The sequence below is a fragment of the Typopeltis vanoorti genome, chromosome 5, assembly GCF_054136105.1.
Source record: "Typopeltis vanoorti isolate ZY-2024b chromosome 5, IOZ_Tvanoo_1.0, whole genome shotgun sequence".
NCBI classification, from domain to species: Eukaryota; Metazoa; Arthropoda; class Arachnida; order Uropygi; family Thelyphonidae; genus Typopeltis; species Typopeltis vanoorti.
This window is the reverse complement of record NC_143553.1, coordinates 28,544,686-28,567,668: the sequence shown is the minus strand read 5'-3', so window position 1 is coordinate 28,567,668 and position 22,983 is coordinate 28,544,686. Positions and strand designations below refer to the sequence as shown.

At 35.4% G+C, this 22,983-nt stretch overlaps 1 protein-coding gene across 2 annotated transcripts in view; it reads right to left on the bottom strand.

Moving 5' to 3' along the window:
* Positions 1–257: 257 nt before the first annotated feature.
* Positions 258–22,983, bottom strand: part of Rrp5 (Ribosomal RNA Processing 5) — a 681,802-nt gene continuing 659,076 nt past the window's right edge. For both annotated transcript variants that reach the window (XM_090392300.1, XM_090392301.1), the window contains one exon: positions 258–568. In XM_090392300.1, coding sequence (XP_090248426.1) covers positions 412–568 — 157 coding nt within the window. In that variant the 3' untranslated portion in view covers positions 258–411. The remainder of the gene's footprint in view (positions 569–22,983) is intronic.

The following is a 22,983-nucleotide window of genomic DNA, read 5'->3' as shown; positions in this document are numbered from 1 at the left end:
CTCAAGTTGGCATTTTGGTGTTATAGGTCCTGATTATTTGATCAAGCATAAGAATGACAGGCATTGTGGCAGAAAATGTTAAGTGCAAATTTTAGATTTTTCAGAAACAGACCTTTCTGTCTGTTCTCTGCAACAGGCACACAATTGAGTCAACAATTTTATCAAGTTTTTTGATACTGGAGGTTTGAATTTTTACTTTGTTAATAAAGAATATTATGTATACAATAATAAAGAAATCATGTTATTCCTATAAAAATAAAGTATTTAATTTAAATAATTACAATGGGATGTATTACATAGGTAGGCTTTAGATTCAGCTAATGACAAAAAAAAGGATTACATATACAATAGAAAGCAATGAAAATATTCCTATAAAAATACAGTGTTTAGATATTTACAATGAGATCTCTGCTACGTTTTAGATTCAACATATTCCAAAGCTTTTCTTTTTACATTATTTACAGTTTCTTCTGTACCATGCTCCTGCTCAATTTTCAAGTACCTCTGAAAAATTAATTTCATCTTTTTTACTGGCAATTTCAAGGTGATAACTCTTTCAAAGATGTGCCTGTTGAATAAAATAAGGTTTTTAGCATGAAAAAGAGAAAAAAAAAATTAACTCTGAAATTACTATTCAATGATAATACAAATCAATTACACTATCTAATTCTGACATTTAACCTTAATCCCTCAAATAACTGCTCCCCATTTCTGATTTCTTGCAATAAATATCTTGCATCACTTCCCCTTGCTTCTGCTAACACCCAGATCTTCAAACAATCAAATTTCTCTTCATGGGTTAAATCATACTTCCAGCTTTTCCTGGCACAAACACATTTCATTTAGGGCACTTTTCCACTCAAGATGCCACCTACTTCTTACCTGTACAACTTCTAATACTGTATAAATCTATCAGGACTATGGAATATGAATACTACTCACATATTTGGAGTGGTGCACATGGAACCACTCTATGATAGTTTACAGAAGAGGGCAGTCCAAATGAACTGGTGAGCCCTCTTATAGATTGATTCATCCAATCACTTTCTCAGACGATGTTCTGCAGAACTGGGCATCATCATCCCTGCTCTTTCTTCCAAGACTATAATAACAAGAGCCATCACCACTCAAAATCCACTTATCATCCAGCTCTACATTTACTGAACCAATTTCTTTCTCTAATTTCATTCCATATACTTCTGTTCTTTGAAACTCTCTCTTCTCTAGACTGCAATTTTCAATGGTTCATGAAGCACAACAACAGATTCCTTCTTTCTTCTTATCCACACAAGGCATGATTTGCTATAGGTCTTAAAATCTTTTTGCATGCGAGTCTGATAAAAAATAAAAAAATAATCAGTTGAAAATTTTTGTACTATGTATGGATGTAATTCTTTATTATCAAGAGTATATTATCAGGATAATAAATGGATTTATACGTTGACAATTACTGTAAGACGATAAAAAAGTAGAATCTACTCTTAACCAAAAAGAAATTATAAATTTATTTTAACCAGCTATGAATATTTACAACAAATCATACATATTTCTACTACTTATAGCTTTCACGACTTACACATGTACACATGTAACAAAAAATACATAGAATTTAATAAATTCAATTATTAGACAATGTATAATTGTGAGTGCCACTGTTGGATTCTGATTATGTAGAGATTAGAGTAATTATTATTTGCTTCAGAATCCAACATGATCTTCTATCACAAAGGCTAGACTTGTAAATATTATTTAATGTAAACAACTTATTTTACAAATTAATATTCACATAACTACCTTTAACTTTATTTAATATTTAATTATTTAATCAAGATATGTATTAATAATGAAAAGACTGTATTAAATATTATTAAGCTATTTTATTTATTACTATGTTAATATTATAAGAATTTGTATTTGATAAATTAACTGCGTATTATTTGAAATGTAAATATTCCTTATTTATTCCTGTTTGTGAAAGTTTAACGTTATGCAATACCTCAATTTTATTATATTTTGTTTGGTTGTCATGGAAATGTATGTAACTGAGCGAGCACATTTTGGAACACCACGTGAGGTTTATTGATAAGAGTTTTAGAAAGAAATGACGTAAGCAATTTAGGGGGAAAAACGATATATAAGCGACGAACGCCGGAATTATTAATTAGTTAGGAGATTAGAGATTTATTAGAGAGAGACTGGCATTAGGTTGGAATCGGGCATTCGGGAATCACAGTGCGATAATAGCGAGTCGGCAAGTCACTCAAGTAGCTAAATAAAGTCTACTAGTTGAGAGGCGGTTAGCTAATAAGTTGTAGAATAACAATTATAGCTACGGAAGACAGCTGAGTGTCTACTAAATAGACTAGCGATATTTGTATTGAGATTCAATTTCAGGGCCGACCTTTCAAAGACATACAGAACCTTGAAGCAAAGCACGAAGTTACTAAATTATAGTAGAGGCTGTAAAATTGAGGTTTACCGTTAGCTGTGCTTAGAAATATATTGCCTAAACAATTAATTGAATGCCGGAGGAATGAACAACTGTGCATATAAAACCTAAAGTTAAGGAATTATTGTATTGCTTTATTTCATGAGTGATTGGTAGTACTTTATACAACAACGTTTGTTTATGTGTATTGTGACCGATGATTAATTCAGTTATTACTTAGAAGAATTATTTTAATGAGTGCCGTTTACTGTTCAAAGTGTTTACAGTTATAAAAAGTGTTTACGTATAAGTAAATGAAGAAGAAAAGATTATCAGTAAGATTATTCCAACCTTAATATCTCTGTACAGAGAAGTGTGTGAGTTTCATCCTAGAATTTCCTTATGTTAACAGTAACTATCGCGAAGATTAACTGAAGTGAAAATTTAAAAGTGTTTGCTTGTAAAGCGGTGTTACTGCGATTTTATTGTATTTTGGAACTTAAGGAACTGTGAGAAGACTGTATCAGAGATGACAAATTTACCATTGTCAGAGTTTGTATGACAGTATTATAGGAAAGGCTGAAGTGTTTCCAATAACTTACTTAGTGATTTAATCTCGAGTGTATAATTTTTGATTATAAAATTAAATATTTGTTTTTGTTAATCTAAAGTTGTGTTTTGCCTGAATCTCTTTTACTGCACCCATTCATAAAATATTCGAACCAAAGCGGGAAAATTAAGTAAGCTAAATATACTCGGCCAGTATATATAATAACATCATATAAAAGAGGATAGTTGTGAGTTGGTTTTTCTTCAATTCTTGAACTAATTCAGATATAGAGTGGTGCAGTCTATAAATATAAATTTTCTCTATATTGAATTAGAAATCAACTAGCAACTTATAATTTTATTTAAGAACATCATAGTGACTAAAATGTCGGATCCAAAGTATAAATTAAGAAGTAGGATCCAACACCACTATTGTTCAGAGGTTACGAATTCATCATACCTGTACACCTCGTCTCTATGGTTTTATTAAAACAAATAAAGATGGCAACCAACTACACTCAATAGACAGCTCTATTGGCTCCCCCACTTACCACCTTGTAAAACATCTCTCTTGTCATCTTTGAAATCTCTCTGGCCACATCAGCTCTTATATCAAAACAGTATCGACTTTAGAGAGAAAATAAAAGATCTACATCTGTCTAATAACGAGATTATGGTTTCTTTTGATGTAGTCTTCCTATTCATCAACACACCGCTACAAGAGACTTCATTTTTTACAATCTGATTTCCCAGAAGATACTGTTAACCTATTTAAATTCAGCATCAATTGCAAGCTATTTTACATGGCATAACAAGTTGTTCAAACAAATTGAAGGAATAGCAATGGGCAGTACTATTTCATCAACCTAGCATATGAATACATTTTATTGATGATGTATTTGCAGTCTGGTCCACTCTGAGAATTATGTTCTTCATTTCCTAGAGAAAAACCTCCTTGTACTCCTATATCAAATTCACTATTGAATGTGAATACCCAACTATCCTTTTTTTGGATATCTTAATTTCAGTTTATCGGAAGGCAACATTTTACTGGCAGATACATTCACTCATCCTCCCACCATCATTCATCACAGAAGATGGGCATTACCAAGAGGCTTGTGCATAGAACTCACACAATCTGTTTTTCTGGTTCCCTTTTGTTGGATGAACTGAATAAAATTAAAAGCAATCTGATGTGTAATGGACACAACAAAACTAACATTCAAAAAATTATTGATACTTATCATTCTTCTACCAGACTACAATCCACTGTGAGAAGAATTTCAATACCCAACCATAAAGGAACTTCAGAACAAACTGCACAGATTCTTCATAAATTCAACCTATACACTTCCTTCAAACCAACTCAAAAGCTATCTTCCTTCTTCCCATCTACAAAGGATAATATTACCACTTCTTTCCTTAACCAGGTGTCTTATCAAGTACCCAGCTCATGTTATCTTTGCTTTTTGGACAGAGAGGCCATTCTGCCTCAATTAGAATTGAAGAACTTTGAGACTGTATTACATTTTTGGAATCCAACATGTCTGGCCTTGCTTCACATGCTATTGACACTAGGCACAGAGTTCTTTGGAACCAAACAAAACTTCTTCATTCCAGCAAGTTCAAATTTGACCGTCTTTTCCTCACAACATGTGGAACACTATGAATCATCCAAACCTAAACCGATCAGACTGCATGCCAAACTCAGTTTTGGGAATTGATCACTATTAATTGTTCAAAATTTTTTTAATAATCTTCTGGTTCCCATCTGCCATACGGCCGTGGGAGGGTAGCTATATGCTACCATTCTAGGGAGAGATGATTATAAGCAAGGTGGTTTCCCGTTGCCTTCCTTGCCGTAAGTATTTATGACTGTAACCCGTGTGTTCACGGGGCCAGTTTGCCTGCTTGCGGGATGAAAAACCTCAGATAAACTGGTGGAAAAAACCCTGCTGCCCACGCCCAAGACCGGCTAACTTGGCTATGGCTGAGGAAGATCCTTAAGCTCCTCACGTCGTGGACGGGAATCGAACCTAGGACACTCCTTCCCCAGGCATATGGTTGCGAAGCGCAAAGCCACTAGGCTAACCGCGCGGACATTTTTTAATAATAATTATTTAAAAATTATTTTTTATATATGCAACTTTGTACAATTTTTTCTTTCTACTCTAATATTGTAATCATGTTCTTGAGCTGTGTGACTGAGACATAAGCTAGTATACGCATGATTTATGACTAATTATTGTGATTCATATTTTGAACATAGTTAACAGTCTTCTCTCTGATAACGTCCACATAATGCTGGAGTTTTTGAATAAAATTTTATACTACACCAACAAGTTGCTAACTGTGTCATGCAGATAGCTTATTATTTCTGTACACAAATGCTAAGAGTATCAAAAAAGGGATAGAGTTTGTTGCCCTGGTCAACACTGAGACCTCAGACTGTAGGCATTAGAGAAATATAGTTATTAGAAGATATACTAACTGGTATTAAATGTAAAGGATCAGTATTTTTAGAAAAGATAGACAGGATAAGAGTGGAGAGGGTATGCTGCTAATGACATTGGATGACTTGAATCCAGTTAGCAATGAGACCTGGGACTGTAATACTAGTAACAGTTTTTTTATGTGGCATTAATCTGAAGCCATCTGGTGTGAGGTGGAATCTAACAAGATCAAATACATGATGAGCTGCTGTTACAGACTTAATGAATTGGTTGTTACTGATGAAGAAATGCATCACGAAATAAAGATGTTGGGTGCAGAAAGAGTAATCATAGCAGGAGACTTTAATTATCCAAATACTGATTGGGTAGCAGTAAAATCTCATGAGAAGAATGAAACTTGGAAGTTGAGCTGTCATGGGATATGTTTCTCAAGCAGCCTGTGATGCAAAAACTCGAGGTCAAAGAGTGTTAGATTTGATTATAATGTCGGGGGGGGGGGTTCAGTTAAAGATGTAACTATTCTGCCTCCGGTTAATGACAGTGATCACACGGTACTCACTTGGGAAGTGAGTAAGATTATGAATAATTATAGCTGACTGAGGAGTATGTTGGATGGGAAGATACTGATACAAAATGGGGAAGCATTCATAGAATTCAAAGAATAAATAGGATAGGAGTGAAATGGATGTGTAATCTTATTAAGCAAGAGATTTGTAAGAATGGGATGATATCAGCTATGAAAAATTATAAGGAGCAGGCCAGAAGAGTCTGAGTATGAAAAGAAACTTCCTCTACAAGCTAAAGACAACCCAAAAGAATTCTATCATTATGCTGCAAGTAAAAGAAAGAAGAACTTGACTGAATGCAGATTTAGTGAGGATAATATATGTAGAAGAGGTTGTTCAACTAATGAGTGCCCATTTTGCTAAAAGCTATCAACCTGATGTATGCAACATTGCACTCACTGCTACCACTTCACTGGATGAAGAAACCCAGGTGTATGAGGAGGAGGTATTACAGCTGTTGTACAAACTGAATAAGAATTCCGCAATAGGGACTGATGGGGTATCAGCACAGGTGCTGAAAGACTGTTCAACCAAATTGGCTATACTTTTAACCAGGTTATATAATTTGAGTCTCAGGACAGGGAAGATTCCACAGGAGTGGAAAGAATATATAGTAATCCTAATACACAAGAGTGGTGCAAAGACTGACATATCAGTATCTCTGGAGTTGTGATTTTGGAAAAGTTAGTTAGGGCTTGTATTCAGAAATGGATTGAGACAGAGAATCTGGACTTTTCGATGGAAAGCATGGGTTTACTAAAGGGGGGGGGTCATATGTTTGAACAACTTGTTCACATTCTATAAAAATGTTACCACTGAGTTATACAAAGAGAATGGCTATACCATGGAACTGTTGCATAAATTGGAAAACATGGTATTGGATTATAAAATATTAATGTGGCTAAGAGGAGATGGCTGACTCTCAGATATTATAAAGTGGCATATGAGGGATATAAGGTAACCAATGGTGAACCACAAGGATTAGTCCTTGGTCCACTGTTATTCAATCTGTACATTAATGACGTTGGGAAGGATTTGACAGATAACATACAGCTATTTGCTAATAATGCAAAGATAGTCAGGGTAAACTGGAATGCGGTTGATATGCAACACTTGCCAAATGATTTGAATAGGCTGGAACTGTGGGCATGTGAAAATAGCTAGCAGTTTAATGTTAGTAAATGTAAAGTCACACACTTCAGTGTGATTAGATATCCTTCCTTCCTTTCTGATCCGTTCCTTAGGATGGGTTTACAATGAATTAATGCAGCCGGCTTGTTACTCCTTTGCTGTATCCTCTAAGGGCAAGTATTTATGATTGTAATCTCCACGGTGTTCACAGGGCTGGTTTGCCTGTTTTGAGGGACTAAAAAACTTGAGTTTCCAGGTGTGAAAGAACCCTCTACCTCCATACCAGGTGAGTTAGACTGGCTAACTCACCTTTAGTCAAAAGAGACTAGACAATGTTGCTCACATTATGGACATCAATGGTCCCCATGTCTGATCCCCATCCATAAAGTCCGTAAGTGATTAGATATCCAATGTGATACTATATTGGTGGGATTATGCTAAAAGAAACTGATCAGGCTAGGGATCTTGGAGTTTTAGTACATAGGATGTTGAAGTTTAAGGACCATATAGTAATTATTGCAAATACAACTCAAAAGGTAACTGCAATGCTGAAACGAACTTTGACATGTAAAGAAAAGGAAGTCATTTTGCCTCTTTATAAATCTTTGATAAGACCTCACTTGGATTATTATGTGCAGGTCTGGTCTCCTGGTTTCCATGATGATTCTGATACAATGGAATGAGTGCAAAGGAGTATTCTTTTCCTTGAAAGCCTCTTTAATTTCCTGAGTCCACCATGGGGTCCTGATTTTTCAATCCTTGCAGATTACTTCACCACATGCCCCTCTGTTTGAATGAATCACTGCCTTCTTAAAAGTTTACTAATGGCTGTCTTGGGTTTGGCTCTTGTTTTGAAATTCTCATTTTTTCTTGAATAATGTTTGTGTATTTGAGTTTACAGTTCACACATGAAAGCTGTTCAACATTAACTTTTTTACGCATTCTTCTTTCATCATCATAGAATTCTTGTAACGTATCTTAAGGGTATACAGTACTACATGAAAATTTACATCATTACTAATTTCCTATCTACAATTTTCCTACAAATTAGTCTGTTACTTGTCAAGACTCCAACATTATCAGATCTTATATTTCTATTGTCTAAGGCAGTGGTCACAAACTCAAATTGCATGTGGGCCGAATGCATGATGTGAAAGCAGCTGATGGGCCGGAATTTTTTTTTTAACAAAATGAGAGTGAATATATATATATATATATTAAACCATACTTGCCCCTAATGTATGGATACCACCCCTTTATAACCTCTATAATTATGAAACCCTTTTATAACCTCTATAATTATGAAACCCTTTTATAACAATTATAACTTGAGAATAAATAATGACCACCTATTCTCTTTCTTTTATTTATTAAATTTTTCTTCGACACATACAGAAAAAATACATATGTTTGTATGTAAATAATTATAAACTTCTTTATTTCTTTAATATAATTAACGGCTATTTTAGCCTGTTTTTGTTTAGGAGTGTCCCTTATATTTAATACATTGGCTACCATAACTGAGAAAGGGTATATATATATATTTTAGGGCATTATGGGCGAGTATAGAAGGCAATTATGGCAGAATAAAAAACGTGGAAAGATTTTGTACATACCTTGTTTTCGGTTTTAAAGATGCCTTCTAAATCCAAGCTCTTGCTGAAAGGTTGTATGTAAACAGGGGGGGAAGAGGGAAAGAACATGGGGATGTGCTTGAGGCACGGGGAAATAAGTTTGGAAACCCAGGTTACTATTAATAATATATATATAAATATATATATATATACATATATTATTTTGTTGTGGGGAGAGGGGGGAAAAACGAAGGGGAAGGGTATCCTTATGTGGAAACTGGGGCAAGGATTTACAGGGTGTGGACCGTTTCGGTCATCGTCTGACCATCGTCGGAACTTTGTGGGAATGACTGTAGGGCTATGTCAAGGCTGCAAGTTGCATCTGCCAAATTTGGGCATTTGTTGTCGCTAAATGGCTGGAGGCGTGGCTTAATTTGTAAGTTTTGGAACGTCCAACATTCGGAAATTAGGTAAAATTAGGCGGTGGACGTTGATAGAATTTCCATCGCATTTTATGGCAATAGTTTCGGATATTCTAAGCATTGTTTCGTTTTCTTGTTTGTCAATGATTATGGCTTTGTCAATTTGGGGGATGTGTTTTAGTTCAAGGGCGTGAGCTGCAATTTCTGTCTTCCCCGTATTCTGTGTTTTTTTTTTTTTTTTGATGTTGCAATGTTTTTTTGTGTTCAGATATTCTGGAATGGGAATATTGCAATCCCTGAAGTGCTCTTGTAGTCTAGTCCATAAGGCCCTAATTGTAGAGCCCGTGTAGGTGACATCACAGTCTTTTTGACAAGGAAATTTGTAGACTACGTTGTGGTGTTCGAATATTTCTTTGTGAGTGAGAGATTTAGTAGGTTTCAGGAGAGTTGCTAAATTTTGGTTTGTGGTGAATACTAGCTTATAGTCCTTGTTTTTGAAAATGTATTTGTAAGCCTTATATGTGTTTTGGATGTATGGTTCGCGTAATTTATTAGATGTGTGCGGTAGTTGCGATTTTTGAAAACCTGTGTTAAATACTTGAGTTCTGTGTTAAGAAAATTGCTGTTGGTTGAGAATTTGTAAGCATTGATAAATTGTGATAGAATGACTGATTTTTTAACGGAACATGGGTGGTATGAATTGAAATGGAGGTAGTTTCCGACATGTGTTGGTTTGTGGAATATCTTTGTGGCTATTCTGTTATGGCTTCTGATTAATGTAAGATTTAAGAAATTGATGGATTTGTTCTGTTTCCATGGTGAATTGTAGTCTGTTGCTAAAATTGTTGAGGGATGTTTGTAAGGCAGAGATGTGTGAGGGTTTGCCAATGCATAGAATATCGTCTACGTGTCTGGCATAGAAGGTGATGCTGGGGGTAGGAAAGTAGAAGTGATTCAATGTGTGCCAGGAATAATTCCGCTAGTTGTCCACTGATGTTTTGGCCCATTGGGAGACCGAAAATTTGAACATAAAAGGAGTTGTTGAATTTAAAGAAGTTGGCGGATATTGTGAGTTTAATCAAACTAATGATGTCATTTGGTGTTAATTTTGTGCGTGTGTGTGTGTACGATGTCTAAAGTTTTGGGAACATCCACGTTGGTGTATAATGAAGTTGCATCTAGTGAGGTGAGGATGTCATCCTGGGATGGAGTAGTGTTGCTTAATTTCCAGAATAGGTCATCTGTATTTTTGATCATACAGATAGACGTTGTTAGTAGTGGTTTGATCAATGTGTGCCAGGAATAATTCTGCTAGTTGTCCACTGATGTTTTGGCCCAGTGTGATCAAAAATACAGATGACCTATTCTGGAAATTAAGTAACACTACTCCATCCCAGGATGACATCCTCTCCTCACTAGATGCAACTTCATTATACACCAACGTGGATGTTCCCAAAACTTTAGACATCGTACACACACTACTCTCTGAGGACCACACCCTACACACACGCATAAAATTAACACCAAATGCCATCATTAGTTTGATTAAACTCACAATATCCGCCAACTTCTTTAAATTCAACAACTCCTTTTATGTTCAAATTTTTCGGTCTCCCAATGGGCCAAAACATCAGTGGACAACTAGCGGAATTATTCCTGGCACACATTGAATCACTTCTACTCCCCCCCCGGCATCACCTTCTATGGCAGATACGTAGACGATATTCTATACATTGGCAAACCCTCACACATCTCTGCTTTACAAACATCCCTCAATGATTTTAGCAACAGACTACAATTCACCATGGAAACAGAACAGAACAAATCCATCAATTTCTTAAATTTTACATTAATCAGAAGCCATAACAGAATAGCCATGAAGATATTCCACAAACCCACACATGTCGGAAACTACCTCCATTTCAATTCATACCACCCATATTCCGTTAAAAAATCAGTCATTCTATCACAATTTATCAATGCTTACAAATTCTCAACAAACAGCAATTTTCTTAACACAGAACTCAAGTATTTAACACAGGTTTTCAAAAATCGCAACTACCCCACACATCTAATAAATTACGCGAACCATACGGCAAAATCCCGTCTTAACAATAATATAACAAAAGCAGACTTCCCGACACGTATGGTCATCAAATTGTCATACATCCAAAACACATACAAGGCTTACATATACATTTTCAAAATCACGGACTATAAGCTAGTATTCACCACAAACCAAAAATCAGCAACTCTCCTGAAACCTACTAAATCTCTCACTCACAAAGAAATATTCGAACACCACAACGTAGTCTACAAATTTCCTTGTCAAAAAGACTGTGACGTCACCTACACGGGCTCTACAATTAGGTCCTTATGGAGTAGACTACAAGAGCACTTCAGGGATTGCAATATTCCCATTCCGGAATATCTGAACACAAAAAAAACATTGCAACATCAAAAAGAAAAACAAAACACAGAATACAGGGAAGACAGAAATTGCAGCTCACGCCCTTGAACTAAAACACATCCCCCAAATTGACAAAGCCATAATCATTGACAAACAAGAAAACGAAACAATGCTTAGAATATCCGAAACTATTGCCATAAAATGCAATGGAAATTCTATCAACGTCCACCGCCGTTACCTAATTTCTGAATGTTGGACGTTCCAAAACTTACAAATTATGCCATGCCTCTGGCCATTTAGCGACAACAAATGCCCAAATTTGGCAGATGCAACTTGCAGCCTTGACATAGCCCTGGAGTCATTCCCAGAAAGTTCCAACGATGGTCAGATGATGACCGAAACGGTCCACACCCCGTAAACCCTTGCCCCAGTTTCCACGTTTTTTCCCCCCTCTCCCCACAACAAAATAATATATATATATATATTTATATATATATTATTAATAGTAACCCGGGTTTCCAAACTTATTTCTCTGTGCCTCAAGCACATCCCCATGTTCCCCCCCCCCCCCCCCCCCCCCCGTTTACATACAACCTTTCAGCAAGAGCTTGGATTTAGAAGGCATCTTTAAAACCGAAAACAAGGTATGTACAAAATCTTTCCACATTTTTTATTCTGCCATAATTGCCTTCTATACTCGCCCGTAATGCCCTAAAATATATATATACACCTTTTTGAGTTATGTTAGCCAATGTATTAAATATAAGGGACACTCCTAAACAAAAACAGGCTAAAATAGCCGTTAATTATATTAATAGTGTTTAAGAGGAGTAGCACGGGAATTTCCCAAAAAATTTACTTAATTCTTTATTTTTTATTGCAACTTGACGGCATTTCAATTCTGATAGTTTGTAGCCTTGGAGAAAAATTACTAGAAACTATCTTCATCACGGATTGTAGATGCTCATCAGTCAATCGGGTTCTTTTCTTAGACTTATTAATTTTCAACTGCGAAAAAAAACTGTTAACATATAAATGCACTCCCAACAAAGCGATTATTCTTATTGCAAAAATTCGTAACTGAGGGTATTTATCTTTTGACAAGTACGAATAAAAGTTAATCAAATCTGTATCTTCAAATTTGAATAAGATTTATATCACACTGTAAATTATTTAACTCTATTTGTAGATTTTCTGGTGCATTATTCATGTTCGTTTTTAACGGTAATGAAAATAATGTAAAATCACACTCCAAATCATTAAAATGTTTCTTCAAATTCTTGTCGTAATAATGCTATTTTTCTTGCATATTCTTGAGATTTTTCATTTGAAATAATAGGGCAGGATTTAAGATGTAGAAAAACTACAAAATTTTTTGATTCCAGTTGTGTTTCCCATAATTGCAATTTAACTTTAAAAGCTTTAATACAAGCAAAGAATAAACTTATCAGTGATAAGTTTATTCTTTCCTTGCAGCTTTGAATATTTAAATGGCTGGCTAAGTCAACAAGAAATACTAAATCTGTTATCCATGTATCATTACGTAGCTCATCAATGGTTTTAATTTTTTGGTGTTATGAAAATTTTGATTTCATTTATTAAATCAAAAAACCGTTTTAATACAGCTCCTCGACTTAACCACCTCACCACGTTATAATAAATCATTTCTCCATATCACTTTCAATTTCTTCAAGCAATGCAACAAATTCTCGATGATTCGGAGCGCGTCCACGGATAAAGTTTACTGTTTTAGTTACTGTTTCCATAACATTATCCATCTGCAAACTTTTGGCACCAAGTGCTTCTTGATAAGTAATGCAATGTATAGTGCAAAATTTATTCTGAAATTTTTCTTCTTTCACTATATTTCTTAATTTTACAAACATAGCAGCTGCACCATCATTTGCAAATCCAACCAATTTATCCCAACTTAATTTATATTTATCTATTACAGTTTTTATTTCAGAAAAAATATCCTGTGCACCAGTTTTTCCTTTCATAGGAATTATTGGAAATAATTCCTATGAAAACCTAAATTACTTCAAATTCATCAGTAACACTTCGTACTAAAACAGAAAGATGTGCTATATCTGTGATGTCCGTACTCTCATCAACTTCTATTGATAATGCTGCAAAATCTATACTTTTTTCTTTTAACTGACATCATAAATCACTGCCGATTTCGTTAATACATTATGCTACCGTGTTGGCTGACAAACAATATTTTTAAATAATTGTTGTTTGTTAGGAAAAAGAAGTTCAGCAGAATTATTCAAACAATCTTTAAGGAATTCGCCATCAGTAAACGGTTTCGATCGTTTTGCGATGACGTATGCAAGAGCAAAACTTGCGTGAACTGTTGCTTCACTGGATTTATTTGCTTCAGTAAAAAAAAAATTTTGTTGTAGTTATAAGCCAGATTTCAGAAACTAATTTTTCTTCCCTCAATTTGCCTTCCAACTTTTCAAATTTTTCTTCTTGATTAGTTTCGTAATTGAGACGTAAATGTATTCTTTTGGAACTGATATTCCCTTATTACAAATAAAACCTACAATTTTATTGTGTACAACACCACAAAAGTACATAATTTTCCATTTATCTTGAAAAACACGTCCTTCTTCGTCCACTTTTCTTTTACTCTTTGTTAAAGACATGGCTTGCAGTTTAATCTCTTAATTAAAATCACTATTATAATTTTATTTACAATTTTAATTCAACAAGATGAATTTTCGTATGAAAGCAACACTCAAAAGTTATGCACAATTCTAAACGATGGGTATTGATATAATGTAGATCTAACAACAAGCACAAATAAACAGGTTTTGTAAGCCGTACGTTAGTTTGTCCCCATCTATATTGCAAAATGAACTGTGCATCGGAAACACCAGAATACTGAAGCGCCACGAACTGCCGGCTGGCGAATTAAATTTACTGATTGTAAATTGTAGATATGGACTGAGCTTATGCGCACATAGGCTCAGTCCATATCTCTATGTCTCTAAAACTATAAGCACCGTATTTACAACAAATACATAATTGAAATGTATTTGCAGACCATGTAAAATTGCTTCAGGGGCTGTATGCGGCCCACCAGTTTGAGACAACTGGTGTAAGGCACTTTTTACTGTATCAATCCACCTATATTTTGGTCTTTCTCTGGGTCTTTTTACTGCCAACCTGGCAGAGAATACTTGTTTTGCTAATCTTTCCTCACCGTTCTATTTAAGTGACCATACCACCTGAGATTAGCTCTGCTAATGCATTCCTGGATGATGACAATGTCAAGTTCTTTCCTAATATCCTCGTTTTTAATATGATATTGCCATTGATGCCATCTGTTCGTGCCACTAATCTTTCTCAGGAATCTGGTATCTACAGTCTCTAGTCTTTGGTGAAGTGTTTTACTTCTGACCCAGCTTTCAGATCCATAAGTTAAAACTGGTTTGAACACTGTCTTGTGTACAGCTAATTTAGTGTTCTGACTAATTGCTCTCTTATTACATATGAATTTATTCAATTGACTTCATACTATGCTGGCTTTGTTGATTCTGTAGTCTATTTACATATTTAATTTACCATCTTCACTAAAAACCTTGCCTAAGCAGCTGAAATGTTTTACTAGTTCCACAGGTTCTCCATTTACAATGCAGTTCACATTTCCAGTGATTATGCTTATTTTCATTGTATTGTCTTGTTACTGCTAACCTTCATACCATATCTATTACAGTTATTCAATTTAGTCAGGGAATCTTGCAGACTTGTAGCGGATTTATTTAGAAGTATAACATCGTCCGCATAAAGCAAAGAGCTGACATTAACATCTCCATTTTTGATATCAGGTTTAATACCACTTTCCTTCATAATGTGATCCATATAGATAATGAATAACAGGGGGGATAATGTACATCCTTGTATGACACCAAATTTAAAATTAAACCATCTTCCTGTACTTCCTTCAATTCTAACTGCTGACTTAAAACTCAAATAAAGACTAAGTATTGCTTGATATAATGCCCCATTGAAACCATATAACTGTAGTGTTTTGAATAGCTTTTCTCTTGGCACCTTGTCATATGCTTTTTCCAGATCTATAAAACTTAAATACAGATCTTTGTTATATTCCCATGATTTCTCCACTATTTGTTGTAAAGTGAAGATCTGATCCTGCCTCTATTTGGCCTGAATCCAGCTTGTTCTTCTTCACCAAGAAGAACAAGCTGGATGAAATGTGAGAATTACCTCTGTAATTCTCACATTTTTATTTCCCTTTTTATATATAGGTACTATGACAGCTCTACTCCAATCATCAGGAATTCGCCCTTTGTCCAGGCCTTCTGAACTATGCGGTGGAGCCACTGTAAGACTTTTATACCTCCATACTTCAGATTTTTGGTTGAATATCATCTATTCCCGCTGCCTTTCCACATTTTAGCCATTGATGGCTTTTTCTACTTCAAGTATGGATATGTGTACCTGACTGTATACCTGTTGAGCGTTTTTTACCCCTGTGCTGTCACTGCTTGTTTCATTTTGCAATTTTTTCAAAGTAAGTTTGAGCGCGGTTAGTAGTTGGAAGGGAACCAATCGTTCGATGCTGTTGGCACACTCTCCCTCAATGAGTCTTTGGACTCCCTGGAGGTGTCAAATAATAATAATAATAATAATAATTATCATCTCTAATTCCTTTTACAACACTCTTTCTTCCATTTCTGAGCATAATCAACAACCTCCAGAATATCTTGCCACCTTCTTGATATTTATTTTCTATGTTCTTTCCATGACTTTTGTTTAGCTAATTTTAAACAGTGTTTAGCTTTCTCACATTTGTCTCTATATTTTCTAAGAGCACAAGCTGACTTATTTGCAGGAACTTTTGATATGCTTACTTCTTTTCCTTCAATGCCTCTTTAACTTCCTGCGTCCACCAGGGAGTTCTGATTTTTCTATCCTTGTAGACAACCTCACCACATGCCTCTCTGGCTGAATCAATCAGGGTTTTCTTCAATACTTGGTTCCTGTTCTCAAACTCTTTCACTTTTTCTTCAATAATCTTTGTGTATTTTAGTCTACAGTTCACATCTGAGAGCTGCTCAACTTTTATTCGTTTTAAAACTTTCTTACATGTTCTTCTTTTCAATATGAAATTCAATTTTATTCTGCTCAAACTAAATAGTGATCACTTCAAATTTCAAATCCTGTGTACACTCTGGTGTCCTGCACCAGGGAGAAAACATCACTATCGACCAAAACATAGTCAATGTGACTTTTCTTATTCCTTGCCTCTTCTCTCCATGTGAATTTGTGCACATTTTTATGTCAGAACATTGTGTCAGTAATAACCAGTCCATGTCCTGTGCAGAAATCCAACAGGTGCTTGCCATTATTATTAGCTTTGCTCTTTTCTTCAAATTTTCCCAAAATATTTTTGTATGTCTGACAATCATTTCCTACTTTGCTATTTAGATACCCAACAAGAACCAACTTTTACTTTTTCATTGTGTCAGTTGCTTTCTCTAAAGCCTCAAAAAAAATCCTCCACTTCTACCTTAGTAGAATCTTCTGTGGGACCACAGGCACAAATAAATCTCATTGTCTAGTTCCCCATTCTCATATTTGCCCACATCACTCTACTTGAGACTGCCTTCCATTCAAGAAGAATGAATTCGTATTTAGTGTTGAATATTATGACTATTGCGTCTTTTCCTTGATTGTTATTGCCTGAATATAACATTTTGTATTTATTGCTCAGAAAAATCTCATCAGTTTTTGTCTTTTCTGTTTCAGTCATCCCTATTATGTAGATCTGATACTTATCCAATTCCTCAGCTAGCTCCATTTCTTTGCCATTCAGGCTTCTTATTTTGACAGTACCGATCTTGAACTCTGCTGATATTGAGTTGGGTTGTGTTTTAGGATTTGTTCCTGTAGCTGATTTTTCGCTGTTTACCCTGGTTCCCTGGCAAAAATGTCTCACAAAATTTATAAAATTTTTCACAAAAAATCGAATTAATTAAAATTTTTAGAGTTTGATTTTAAAGAGCTTTCCACACATATAAAAATATGTAGTTATGTAGTATCATCATCATCATCATCATCAATTTCCTGCCATGTACCCTCAAGGGGTGTACAGGATATGACAGTACTACATGAAAAAATTACATCATTACTAACTTCCTATCTACAATTTTCCTCCAAATCAGTCTGTTACTTGTCAAGACTCCAACATTATCAGATCTTATATTTCTATCGTCTAAGGCACTTTGTACTGTATCAATCCACCTATATCTTGGTCTTCCTCTGGGTCGTTTTCCTGCCAACCTGGCAGAGAACACTTGTTTTGCTAATCTTTCCTCTCCCATTCTATTTAAGTGACCATACCATCTGAGATTAGCTCTGCTAACGCATTCCTGGATGCTGACAATGTCAAGTTCTTTCCTAATATCCTCATTTTTAATATGATATTGCCATTGATGCCATCTGTTCATGCCTCTAATCTTTCTCAGGACTCTCATATCTGCGGTCTCTAGTCTTTGGTCAAGTGTTTTACTTCTGACCCAGCTCTCAGATCCATAAGTTAAAATTGGTTTGAACACAGTCTTATATACAGCTAATTTAGTGTTCCGACTAATTTCTTTCTTATTCCATATGAATTTATTCAATTGACTTCCCACGATACCAGCTTTGCTGATTCTGTTGTCTATTTCTATATTTAGTTTACCATCTTCAGTAAAAATCGTGCCTAAGTAGCTGAAATGTTTTACTTGTTCCACAGGTTCTCCATTCACAACACAGTTGACATTTTCAATGATTCTGCCTATTTTAATTGTCTTTGTCTTTTTATTGCTGACCTTCATACCATATCTATTACAACAGCTATTCAATTTAGTCAGAGAATCTTGCAGACTTGTAGCGGATTTATTTAGAAGTATAACATCATCCGCATAAAGCAAAGAGCTGACATTAACATCTCCAATTTTGATATCAGGTTTAATACCACATTCCTTCATAATGTGATCCATATAGATAATGAATAACAGAGGGGATAATGTACATCCTTGTCTCACACCAGATTTAACATTAAACCATCTTCCTGTACCTCCTTCAATTCTAACTGCTGACTCACAACTCAAATAAAGACTAAGTATTGCTTGATATAATGCCCCATTGACACCATATAACTGCAGCGTATTGAATAGCTTCTCTCTTGGCACCTTGTCATATGCCTTTTCCAAATCGACAAAACTTAAATACAGATCTTTGTTATATTCCCATGCTTTCTCGACTATTTGTCGTAAAGTGAAGATCTGATCCTGACAGCCTCTATTTGGCCTGAATCCAGCTTGTTCTTCACCCAGCTTTTCTTCCACAATTCTTCTCAACCATTTCTCAAATATACTTGCATAGATCTTGCCAGGAACACTCAGTAGGGAAATACCTCTGTAATTCTTACATTCAGTTTTATTTCCCTTTTTATATATGGGTACTATGAGAGCTCTACTCCAATCATTGGGAATTCGTCCCTCTGTCCAGGCTTTCTGAACTATGCATTGCAGCCACTGTAAGACTCTTATACCACCATACTTCAGCATTTCTGGTCGAATATCATCTACTCCTGCTGCCTTTCCACATTTCAAGCCTTTGATGGCTTTTTCTACTTCAAGTATGGATATGTATTCCTGACTGCATGCCTGGTCAGTGTTTTTTATCACTGTGCTGTCATCACTGCTTGTTTCATTTAGCAGTTTTTCAAAGTAATTACTCCATACTTCAAGGATATCTTTTTCTCCTGTTTTCATTTCACCTTTATCATCTCTAATTCCTTTTACAGCAATCTTTCCTCCATTCCTAAGCTTCTTCAACAACCTCCAGAATATTTTGCCACCTTCTTGATATTTATTTTCTATATTCTTGCCAAAGTCCTCCCATGACTTTTGTTTAGCTAGTTTTACACACTGTTTAGCTTTCTTACATTTGTCTCTGTATTCTGTAAGAGTAAAAGCTGACTTATTTGCCAGGAACTTTTGATATGCTTTCTTCTTTTCCTTCACTGCCTCTTTAACATCCTGTGTCCACCAGGGAGTTCTGATTTTTTTATCTTTGCACACAACCTCACCACATGCCTCTCTGGCAGAATCAATCAATGTTTCCTTCAGAGTTTGCCACTGAATCTCCAAGGTTTGATTCCTGTTCTCAAACTCTTTCATTTTCTTTTCAATAATATTTCTGTATTTTAGTCCACAGTTTACATCTGAGAGCTGCTCAACTTTTATTCGCTTTAAAACTTTCTTACATGTTCTTCTTTTCAATATGAAATTCAATTTTATCCTGCTCAAGACTAAATAGTGATCACTTCCAATTTCAAATCCTCTGTACACTCTGGTGTCCTGCACCAGGGAGAAAACATCACTATCAACAATAACATAGTCAATGAGACTTTTCTTATTCCTAGCCTCTTCTCTCCATGTGAATTTGTGCACATTTTTATGTTGGAACATGGTGTTAGTAATAACCAGTCCATGTCCTGAGCAGAAATCCAACAGATATTTGCCATTATTATTAGCTTTGCTCTTTTCTCCGAATTTGCCCAAAATATTTTTGTATGTCTCACAATCATTTCCTACTCTACTATTTAGATCCCCAACAAGGACCAACTTTTCCTTTTTCATTGTGTCAGTTGCTTTTTCTAAAGCCTCAAAAAATTCCTCCACTTCTACCTTAGTAGAACCTTCTGTGGGACCATAGGCACAAATAAGTCTCATTGTCCAGTTCCCCATTCTCATATTTGCCCACATTACTCTACTTGAGACTGACTGCCATTCAAGAAGATTAGCCTCGTATTTTGTGTTGAATACTATGGCTACTCCTTCTTTTCCTTGATTGTTATTGCCTGAATATAACATTTTGTAGTTATTGCTCAGAAAGATCTCGCCAGTTTTGGTCTTTTTTGTTTCAGTCACCCCTATTATGTCGATCTGGTACTTATCTAATTCCTCAGCTAGCTCCATTTCTTTGCCATTCAGGCTTCTTACGTTGATAGTACCGATCTTTAACTCTGGTGATGTTGAGTTGGGGTTTGTTTTCAGATTTGTTCCAGTAGCTGACTTTTCGCTGTTCGCCCTGGTTCCCTGGCGAAAACAACGGGGGGCCTTGTTTAACCGGGCGACGCCCCAGCCGGCATGAAATTTTGTCATGTTGTACCATCATTTTTTATTTTGGTTTAACCAATAAGAATACAATTTGGTCGGCTAAATCCCAAATTGCCAGCCCATCCTCGTTCGTTCAGTATCAAAGTAGATACCCAACAGGGTGCACCACGAGAAGGTGAGGATTGGACATTAGGTCAGAAGCCCTGGTTGGTTCTCCGCATTCCTTTAAAGGCTATGTGGAGGTCTCCTCTCAGTTATACAGCTTTGACCCTTAAGCACTCCTGTTATGTAGTAATATGTAGTAATTTTATGAATTTTAAATTTTATTGTAAAAGTGCACAAAAATATTTATTAGCAGAGATTATAACGATGACTGTGCATAAACAAATGTTTGCAAGTTCTTGCGAACATAAAAATATGCACCCACAATGTAATGTCTCGCATGGAGTCTGCTGATGTGAAGTCACTGTGCCGGCAGTGATCCTGGCAACAATTATGTGGTTACATAGAATGAGACAAGATATAAAAGGGCTCTCAAAAATATAGAGAATAGAGGATTTAGAAGACTCTCACTGGTCACTCTATCACTCTCCTTCCTTAGTTTTGGAGGCTTCTGGCAGTGGTCCCTTTCAGTGGACAGAGTTCTGGTGGTGAAGACAAAGGAATAATTTGATGGAACTCCAGCCAGATTGCAATTATGTGCTGGGAGTGTACAGCTATCCATGGGCATAGTGGAAGACATCGGCAGTTCATTTCCTGTTTCCAATGGAGAAATCTACTTAAAATTCCCAGCAATTGCAAGAGTGAATAACTGCCATATCATCCAGTCAACAGTCATATTCCAGGAAAAGGTTGCAAGGTTAAGCAAACCTAGCTGAAGAATTGTTCATGTTATAAAAGCTTACTGTTGGAATTTATGTATGTAATGAAAGTGTGTTTACATGAACTATTTCCTGTAAACACCCTTTCATTACATACAAATGTTAATAATTAGTTAAGTAAACAGTTATGGTCATGAAAGGACGAATGTAAATTTTGTATATAGAATGAATGGAGATTATCTAAGTTAGCACATAAGGAATAACTGTATGCTAAATTTAGATGAGTTAACAATATAAAGGGTTAAGCAAGTGTTATGTAAGAGTAAGTTAATTGTATGTTGCACTTAATGTATATATGACTAGGTTGAGAAAGAGATTTTCTCCCTCTTACATTGTAATTTGTAGTTTCATACTAAGATCAAAATAAAATGTTTTGTTTGTATAACTATCTTGTTTGATCTATTGCCAATACACTATCTCCCAAAAAAGTAGCAAACCTGCAAGCTTGTTTGTTTAAAAATCGCCACAACTAGCTATAAGAGATTGTGTGTTAAATTTGACCTTACCTATGTTCCATACTTTAATTCTCAAGCTACGTATACAAATTAGAATGCCGCAGTCATTAAGCAAATACATTTCTCTAATTGAATTTGAGAGTTGGTAACCTGTTTATCATAGATAGACTAATAAAAAAGATCATTCACTAGCAGTGGGAACATAAAGAAGATTATAAGGGATTAATAGAGAGGCCTATCTTAAGCAGATTATAGTTATGACTGAGTAAAGTAGAAGAAGTAAGTTAAACCTAAGGTGCACATGAAAAAGAATAACAAAGGTGCGGTTGATAGAAAAAAAAAAAAAAATAATAGATGTAGAATATTAGAATGATGCAGTCGGTGTCAATTAACAATTAAATTATAAACCAATAATATTATAAATTAACAGATTAATGACTACAATATGCTTCACACTTATCTCTGTTCAAAATGAAGAGAGATTAGTTTATCTCTTCTATTCTCTCTCTCTCTCTCCCCGGGTCTCCCATTTCTGACATTTCTTCTAATCTCTACTCAATCCTTACACACTAAAAACATAGAAACTCCCCAATTCTCCTCATGCTGTGTTCTTTTTCCTCCTCTGAACAGTCCAGGAAGCCTTATCACTTATAATGGCAAGGCCACTGAAGTTAGTGGCCTCCTCCTTCCCAAACACTTAGCAACATCTATTAATGTTCTTTTCATTCTGCACATGCTCAGAAATATACCATAGAGCAACTTCCACTGTAGTCAGTTATTGTGCACTGCTATTACTGGATACAGTGCTGTGCTTGAAATAGTGATAAAGTTTTATTTCATTTCAAGTAGTGTAATTCACTCTACTTCATATCACACTGAAAATCTATAACAGGATGTTTCTAAACTGAATTGAATCATATGTATCACCTTTCCTACTCAAAAATCAAGCAGGCTTCCTGAAAACAGAA